General features: G+C 35.9%; 1 protein-coding gene across 1 annotated transcript in view; it reads right to left on the bottom strand.

Annotated features, from left to right (window-relative positions):
* trabd2b (TraB domain containing 2B) overlaps window positions 1-651 on the bottom strand; it is a 97803-nt gene extending 97152 nt beyond the window's left edge. The window contains 2 exon segments of the mRNA XM_072680790.1: window positions 346-536; window positions 539-651. Coding sequence (XP_072536891.1) covers window positions 346-536; window positions 539-635 — 288 coding nt within the window. The 5' untranslated portion in view covers window positions 636-651.
* Between the last annotated feature and the right edge of the window lie 9660 nt (window positions 652-10311).

The following is a 10311-nucleotide window of genomic DNA, read 5'->3' as shown; positions in this document are numbered from 1 at the left end:
TTCCGTAGAGTTACAGTAAAGTTATGATGGAGTTACAGTAAAGTTTCCGTAGAGTTACAGTAAAGTTATGGTGGAGTTACAGTAAAGTTTCCGTAGAGTTACAGTAAAGTTATGATGGAGTTACAGTAAAGTTTCCGTAGAGTTACAGTAAAGTTATGATGGAGTTACAGTAAAGTTTCCGTAGAGTTACAGTAATGTTATGATGGAGTTACAGTAAAGGTCTGGTGGCGTTACAGTAGAGTTACAGTAGAGTTTCAGTAGAGTTACAGTAAAGGTCTGGTGGCGTTACAGTAGAGTTACAGTAGAGTTTCAGTAGAGTTACGGTAGAGTCTGAGCTCAGCTTACCGTGCTGGGTTTGCCGCACTGCCTCGGTAAGTCTCGCGCCGCTCGCGGAGGGAAAAGCGCGCAGAGCAGCAGACACCGGAGCGCAGAGCGCGCGATCATGGCGAGTACAGAGCCTCGCGCTCCCTCTCTCGCTCTCTCGTGCTCCTGCTGTGCTGTGTGAGCGCGTGCGCGTGTGTGTGTTGGTTGCTGGTCAGTGCTGCACGTGAAGAGAGATCCGAGTGTACAGGGCTGATGATGATAAAGATGATGAAGGGCTCAAAAGTGGCGCGTCGGAGAAGCGCGCGGAGCATCGCGCCCCTGCGCCATTCTCTCGCCACAACTTTCAGAAAGGTGGGCGTGTGTGTGCGCGCGCGCGCGCCCGTGCGAGTCGCTGCAGCTCCAGCAGCTCAGTTCAGTCCTGCGCTCTGAGTGTGTTTCTCTCTCGGCTTGTTTCAGGAGAGTGGAGCGCGAGCTTCTCGTGCGTGAGTGTGTGTGTGTGTGTGTGTGCGCGCGCGCGTGTGTGTGTGTTTGTGTAGGGGAGCGTAAAAAACACGCACGTGTACAATGAAACGTAAAGTAGGGCATTCCTAAAGTAGACGTGGGCAACGACCTGAGTACAAACGTCTGAGACCCACTGATGTTGGATATTGTTGCCTGTATATCCTCATAAACTCATGCAAAAACCCTGTATCTCCAAAACTTCCCTAACTTTCAGTGGAAGTTAAAAGTCCAGGTCATTTTGGAGCATTTCTATTGGTCCCTTCATCGCGAGATACAATGTGAAGAATAAGTGCCAGATTCACATTATGTCAGAAAGTGAAAACGACAAAAATGGAGATACAAGGTTTTTTTTGTGAGACAGAGACCATATGGGACTGTTAAGCTTCACTAGGCTTCTGCTTGGTACTGAATAAAAGGGGTTCCTGGAGGCCTTTTAGGTGCATCTACAAGAGGCTTTTTACCAAGCTGAAGAACCATATATATATATATATTTGTATGTATTTATGCATATATTATAGAACCCCTATAGAACCCTCTTTACTGCACAGAGAGTTTTTTTCACAATGTTTTTTGGTGTTTGTCCGTTTAGTTTTCTGCATGGTTTGACCTCGGTAGCTGCTTGACCCCCAGTAGCTATTTTTACTGTGTGAATAATTCTGGACCAATAGAAATGCTCTAAATGACCTAGAATAAACTTTTATTTGACATTGTCTGCTATTCAGAGTCAAGCACATTTTTGCCTTCTCCTGTAAAGCCACCTATTTGGACACACACACACACACACAGAAAGATACATACACACATATATATATAGAGAGAGAGAGCGAGAGAGATACATATACACATATATAGAGAGAGAGAGAGCGAGAGAGATACATACACACATATATATATAGAGAGAGAGCGAGAAAGATACATATACACATATATATATATATATATATATATATATATACAGTGCAGATAAATTATATTTAACCTTTATAATTGTAACACAATATAAAGAACACAGAAAGTGAAAAGCGGTTCAGTGGAGATTGTTTTGGAGACAGTGAGGAGACATTAGTCAGAATGGGTTTGGTACGAGACGCTCTGCTCTATAGAGAAACCTCTTGAGTCAGAATTGTTGAAGTGTTTAGGTTCTGTAGAAGCTCAGAAAGTTATTAGACTGAATAATTATAAACAAAGTGCCTGAAAAAAGCCCCTGTATCAGTGTAAACGTTTAACGAACCTCCGCATGGTTTAAATCCCCTACAATTCATCAATGGAGGATCTTTTTTTTAACTGTATAAAAGGTTCCTGCCATCCAATAAGGTAGACTACCAGGTCTTTAAGGAACTGGAAATGTGCTTCTGTTGGTATCTATCAAGTAAAAGTCATGCATATATATATATATATATGTATATATGTATATATATTCACTACTTTACCATCAATAACTTCACATAGAAAGCTCAGAAGGCACATATAGGTTCACTGGTGGGTTTGAATAGTAATATAAAATATATTCACTATGTTGGTGATGTACTCAGGGTGACCCCTGGTGCCATTCACCACTACTGTCAAAAAATCTGAGTCAGCAGTTTCTTTTCACTGAACCCTTTTACACCAAACCCCACTCTGAATGAGTTAGTTTACACCTCAGCCTCTGAAATGTGCCGAGATTTCCCCTTTAAACCAAATACAATTGATTAGGAGCCCACTGTGAAGGACTGCGATGTAGTAAAGGCTAAACTGTACAAAAGTGTAGCTGATTTACTATATATTTATTATTTTAAATATGTAGGTATTTTATATACATATATATATATATATATATATATATATATATATATATATATATATACATATATACATATATATTATGTTATATTATATTATATTATATTATATTATATTATATATATATGGAGTAGATGGGTGTTATATATATATATATATATATATAAGTAGATAATTAGTAACTTGAGTAAAAAAGTACAAACTATTATATTAGATTATATTAGATTATATTACATTTTAGGATTATATATACACCATGTGTGTGTGTGTGTGTGTGTGTGTGTGTGTGTGGATACATATTCAAAAATATTTGTATTACTCCTGAAATATGCAAAAATTTGGGTGGAGTTCCCCTTTCTTACAATATCTAAAGGAGGAGTAAAAATAGTAAACTCTCTAAAACAGAATTTAGTAGCTGTACATATACTCAAATACTTTACTCTGGTATCAGTAACTAATTACATTTACTAAAGTTAAAAGTAACTAACTACATTTACTAAGTACAACTAATTACTACTCATTATTTTATGTCTGTGTCTGTGTGTGTGTGTTAGTGTGTGTGTGTGTGTGTGTGTGTTAGTGTGTGTTAGTGTGTGTGAGTGTGTGTGTGTGTGTGTGTGTGTGTGTTAGTGTGTGTAAATGTGTATGCGTGTGTGTGTGTGTATGTGTGTGTGTGTGTGTGTGTGTGTGTGTGTGTGTGTGTTAGTGTGTGTAAATGTGTATGCGTGTGTGTGTGTGTATGTGTGTGTGTGTGTGTGTGTGTGTGTGTGTGTGTGTGTGTGTGTGTGTCTGTGTCTGTGAATGTGTCACCGATGGCAACGGAATGCATCAATCTCTCAGCCTGAAATATTCCCCTTTATTGCCGTGCGGAGTGAGCGCTGTCTGAAGGAGAAAAACACTTTCCCATCCACCTACAGGCTCACAGAGCGAGTGTGTGTGTGTGTGTGTGTGTGTGTGAGGAGACCATGTGGACTGGACCATTCTCTGTCCACTTATTTGTTTTTTAAGAGAGGAATTTGAAATATTCATGTCCTTTAACACACGCAGAGCCACACAGACACACCGCCCTGCTCACAGCCCTCCATTCATCACTGTCACTCTTTAACTGACACTTCTACCCCATACGCCGGACCGTCCAGCCAGCGCCCTGGCACTGTCCCATAACCAGAAATACCCCCACGCACCCTGTAGCCACTGCACAAATATACTGAGCAGTTTTCCTCCCCCAGCTCAGAACAGAGGTGGAGGAGTGAGGAGTGTGTGTGTGTGTGTGTGTTGGGGGGGGGGGGGTCTTTGGAGCAGTGTCACAGAAGAACCATGTTTGGTTCCCTAAAGAACTTTTAAATCTGTAATTCTTTATTAATAAACCAGGAAAAGCTTCACGAAGCCTCTCTTGGGTCAGAGCACCCCTAGAGCAGAGGGGCTTAAAGGCCCAGCAGTTGCAGCTGCTATTGAACCCACAACCATATGATCAAAATCCCAGGGCTCTAACCACTGAGCCTCCCCTGCAATTACACTGCTGTAGTTTACAGCTTACCATATATTTGTGTTCATCAGCTATTGAGTTAAACTATTATTATATATTTAATTATTTTAAATGTTTGATTAGTTACAGTTCTTTAGTAAAACGGTTCATATTTATTTCATTATTTAGTAAAAGTTTCCATATTTATTTAATTGAGTTAGTAAGTTATTTAGTGAAATGTTCTATGTCTCTTTCATTTAAGCTGTTATTTATATATATCAGATTTATGTAATTTGAACAGTTATTTAGTGAAATATATCATATATATTTAATTTGAACAATTATTTATTCACATATTCCATATTTGTTTAATTAAAACAGTAATTTATTTAAATATTCCATATTTATTTAATTTGAACAGTAATTTATTTAAATATTCCATATTTATTTAGTTTAAACAGTAATTTAGTGAAATGTTCCATATTTATTTAGTTTAAACAGTAATTTATTTAAATATTCCATATTCATTTATTATAAACTGTTATTGATCTAAATAGTTCATATTTATTTAATTGAAACAGTTATTTGGTTAAATATTCCATAAGATTCAGCTTAAACAGCTATTTAGCTAAATGTTGCATATTTATTTAATTTAAATGGTTAGTTTAGCATTTTTTTAGTTAAACAATTATTATTCATTTAGTTTAAATGATAATTTAGTTTAAAAGTTGTTTATTTTAATGGGTAATATTAAGTTTAAAAAGTGATTTACTTTACTTTAGTTATATTTAATTAATAATATTAACAAAATGATCATTTAACCTGATGGTAAATAATAGCTTTAGTAAGAATAATTTACTTAACTGTAATGATTTAGTTTAAAATGCTTTTTAATGGTTTAAAATGCTGTTTAATGGTTATGTGGATTTTTGGGGGGAGGAGGAACATGCCTGAAGCCCTAATCTAATGTCCTATAAATTCAGTCTCTACCTTGTTCACGTCTTGGACCAAATCTTCGCAACCCTGGATCACCCTGTCACCTCCCTTTTGACCCTGTCATCTATCAATTCTGGCTCCACTTATCAGAGAGAGGAATGGCTTCCTACCACAAAGCAGAGGCCACTTAATCTCCAGCCCAAAGCCCTCTGAATTTCCCCCTCTTGTCTCGCAGTCAAATCATTGTAAACTGAATGCATGGTCAGAACTACCTAATATTTATTTAGATATTTATTAAGATAGTTATTTAACTAAATCACAATTTAATGTAATATTTATTTAGATATTTATTTAGATAGTTATTTAGCTAAATCATAGTTTAATGTAATATTTATTTAGTGTTATCCACTATTTATTATATATTTATAATTAAATCAATGTTCAGTATAATGTTTAGTATTTAGTATAAACCACTATTTTTATTATTTTAGTTTTTTTATATTTATTTCATTTAATCACTGTTTATTTTATTGGTTAATATTTACTGAGTGCAAACCACTGTTTATTTAAATGTGTAATATTTATTTAATTAAATTTAATCACTGTTTAGTTTAATGGTTAATATTTATTTAGTATAGACCACTGTTTATTTAAATGTGTAATATTTATTTAATTAGATTTAATCACTGTTTAGTTTAATGGTTAATATTTATTAACTGTAAACCACTGTTTATTTTAATGGTTAATAATTATTTTGTGTAAACCTCTGTTTATTTTAATTGTTTAAATCTTTATTTCATATAATTTAACCACAGCTTCTATTATTAGTTAATATTTATTTAGTGTAAACCACTGTGTATTTAAATGTTTAATATATCTTTATAATTATTTTGTGTAAACCTCTGTTTATTTTATTGGTGAATATTTCTTTAATATAAACAGTTATCTGTTTATCTGCAAAACTTTAAACCCAACATTAGAGGCTGAAGTTGAACAGTCTGAGACTGTCATGAAGTTGAAATAATATATGAGAATACATTTTTATGCAAGAATATCACAGAATCGTTCTTAAGAGAGAAGTCATAAAACAAATGCAGAGATCCTTAAGACATAAAAAACACACTCAGGAGACTCCTGTGAGTCCAGTCTCGGGTCTGAGGAACCTTTTTAAAGCTTGGGGGACCTCCACACACTCCACACACAGAGTACTCCAACCAATGGTTTGTGATTGTCCCATGCTTGTCCGGTCAGTGTGCTTAAATCAGGCCTTAAGGCTTCTATACTGAATACACCCTTTATCTAGAACCCTACGTTCAAGCCAAGAACCTTATAGGAACCATTATTTTCAAGACTGTACCTCAGCCCTTCAGTGAAATGATGAAAGCAAAAGAACAATCTGAGTAAAATCATTACACTCATTAAACCCTACAAAAATACACTGACCCGTTTATTTTCCCTCACCGCGCTCTGAAAAGACCAAACAATGTCAAAAGTGTGTGTGCATATGTGTGTGTGTGAGTGTGTGGGTGGGTGTGCACCGTCAACCCCCTCCGGCCGGCCCTGTTGTCCGAGTGGCAGAGCGGCTGACAGGCTGGAGTAGTGAGTAATTCATCATCACAGCCTTCAAACAAGTGCCACATGGGGCTCCTCTGGTCAGTGACAGCGGACAGGCCGGCCATAAGAGGCTCTTTGTGTTTCTGTCATGTCCCATTCTCCAGACTCTCCACAGACCCTTCAGAGCCTCTGAGGGGCTGCTGCGTACAGTGTGTGTGTGCTGTGGGTCGAACAGTATATCATTACTGTCAGGAGAAAAGCTTGTATCTACACCCCAGCAACGTTACAGGAGAAGAAAGCTTGTTCTGAACATCTGTCCATGACAGGCCGCTGCTGGACCTCTGGTCTTGTTCACACTGTAAAGGGCGGCGGGTGTTTCCCACTGTTATTAACAGAGACTTTAGAGGTCAGTAGAGGTCATCAGGCCTCAGTGTTAAATATGGAAAGCTGTGAAACACACATCACCACTCAAACGTATGGAATTACTTCTCATCATTAAGATTTTAAATAATGAAAACATGTATTTTTAAAGTTTATAAACAACAGGAGAAACTCTGTTATAAAATACTCCAAATGTGTTTGTAGTGTATTTAGGATAGTGTGTTTTCGACAGTACTGTACTATACTGTACTATACTGTACTGTAATGTACTATACTATACCATATTCTACTATACTGTACTATACTATACCATATTCCACAATACTATACTACACTATACTTCACTACACTATACCCTATTCTACAATACTACACTTTACTATACTACACTATACTACACTACACTATACCATATTCTACAATACTACACTTTACTATACTACACTATACTACACTTTACTATACTACACTATACTACACTACACTATACTCTATTCTACAATACTACACTTTACTATACTACACTATACTACACTACACTATACCATATTCTACAATACTACACTTTACTATACTACACTATACTACACTACACAATACTACACTATATTATACCATATTCTACAATACTACACTTTACTATACTACACTATACTTCACTACACTATACCATATTCTACAATACTACACTTTACTATACTACACTATACTACACTACACAATACTACACTATATTATACCATATTCTACAATACTACACTTTACTATACTTCACTACACTATACCCTATTCTACAATACTACACTTTACTATACTACACTATACTACACTACACTATACCATATTCTACAATACTACACTTTACTATACTACACTACACTATACTCTATTCTACAATACTACACTTTACTATACTATACTATACTACACTACACTATACCATATTCTACAATACTACACTTTACTATACTACACTACACTATACCCTATTCTACAATACTACACTTTACTATACTACACTATACTACACTACACTATACCATATTCTACAATACTACACTTTACTATACTACACTATACTACACTATACTATACCACATTCCACAATACTACACTTTACTATACTACACTATACTGCACCACACTACACTATATTCTACAATACTACACTATACTGCACTACACTACACTCTATTCTACAATACTACACTATACTATACTGCACTACACTATACTCTATTCTACAATACTACACTATACTGCACTACACTACAATATACTCTATTCTACAATACTACACTATACTGCACTACACTACACTATACTCTATTCTACAATACTACACTATACTGCACTACACTACACTATACTCTATTCTACAATACTACACTATACTGCACTACACTACACTATACTCTATTCTACAATACTACACTATACTATATTACACTACACTATTCCCTATTCTACAATACTACACTATACTCTATTCTACAATACTACACTATACTGCACCACACTACATTATCCTCTATTCTACAATACTACAGTATACTATACTACACTACACTATACTCTATTCTACAATACTACACTAAACTATACTACACTATACTGCACTACAATATACTATGCTATACTACACTACACTATATCATATTCTACTACACTATATTATACTACACTATACTATACCATACTCTTCAAAACTACACTATACTACACTATTCTATACTACATTACACAATATTGCAATAGATATATCAAATTCCATCATATATTGCACTAGAATATACTATATTATACTATACTTTACCATATCTACTATATAGTACTATACTGCATTATACCATACTGCATTTACGTTTACATTCAGGGTATTTAGCAGACGCTCTTCTCCAGACTTTTGTCATACAAAATTGCTTCACTGTTTACTCTGAAAAAACCCTTAACTAGTTTGTATAGAAAAGCATCCAAAAGACCTCTTTGCACAATCATTTCCTACACTAGACTAAACAACGCTGTTTTGTACATTATTTGCTACAGTGAAGCTTCACACATTGGCATTTCTTCTTACTGTGTATTTGAGTAAACTGTGTGTATAACAACAACAGACTTAACACAACTCGCACAACTGCTAGCGTAACACATGTTCCCATTCTCTGCTAGACAGAGCTGTTCAGCCCGTCAGCAGGCTCTCTGAGCAGTACTGCAGATAGCGTGGTGAATTCTCTTTATACTATGCCCCGCTGACTCTGATTGCTCCATTAGCTGTATTACTTGACTATTACTCTCCCTGTGAACGTTAATCGAATCCACATCTGCCTCTTCTCTCCTCTTCACACTGTGTGTGTGTGTGTGTGTGTGTGTGTGTGTGTGTGTGTGTGTGTGTGCACATGTGGCTTTAAGATGAGTGACGAGTACTTTAAAGATCTTGATGAAATTGTAAGCAGTACAAAGTATACAATATGACAAAAGTATTTGGACACCTGCTCATTCATTGTTTCTTCTGAATTCAAGGGTATTAAAAAAGAGCTTATCCTGCTTTTGTTGGAGTGACTGTCTCTACTAGATTTCTACAAGAGCATTGTTGTGAGGATTTGGTTGCATGGATGATCGACACCATACCTACCTACCCCCAACTCATCCCAAAAGTACTGGATGGAGCACCATCCACCATCATTCCGTAGTACACAGTTCATCCACTGCTCCACAGCTCAAAGCTGGGGGGCTTTATACCCCACTAGCCCACGCCTGGCATAAGGCACCACAATGCCAATAGGTTAATGTTTATCTGCACCAGTCGAGAGTCCTATTCTATTGGCAATACTTCTTTACAGGGACCAGACCAGTTGTCAGCAATTAGTGCAACCTAATAGGCCCTTAGACCCTGTATGTTAGCCCACATACTAGTTGCAAACATTTTTGGCAATAATTAACATCAATTACACAGGCCCTAAAATAGAACCCTGTGGGATGCCACAAAAGATGCTAAATAATGCCAAATAATTCACAGTAGTTAATGCATTAGGATTACTAACTAAATAACAAACATAGGGTTTACCACATTCTACAATACTACACTATATTATACTACACTATACTGCACTGCACTATATCCTATTCTACTACACTATATTATACTACACTATATTATACTACTCTATACTATACCATATTTTACAAAACTGCTTTATACTATGCTATATCATATTCTACAAAACTACACTATACTATACTACACTATACTATGCCATACTCTTCAATACTACTCTATACTACACTATACTATACTACACTACATTATACATCAATTCCACAGGCCCTAATATAGAACCCTGTGGGACACCACAAAACATGCTAAAGCA

The sequence above is a fragment of the Salminus brasiliensis genome, chromosome 6 (genome assembly GCF_030463535.1).
Source record: "Salminus brasiliensis chromosome 6, fSalBra1.hap2, whole genome shotgun sequence".
Lineage (NCBI taxonomy): Eukaryota > Metazoa > Chordata > Actinopteri > Characiformes > Bryconidae > Salminus > Salminus brasiliensis.
Note: the sequence above shows the minus strand (reverse complement) of the source record. Positions and strands in the feature narration are given on the sequence as shown.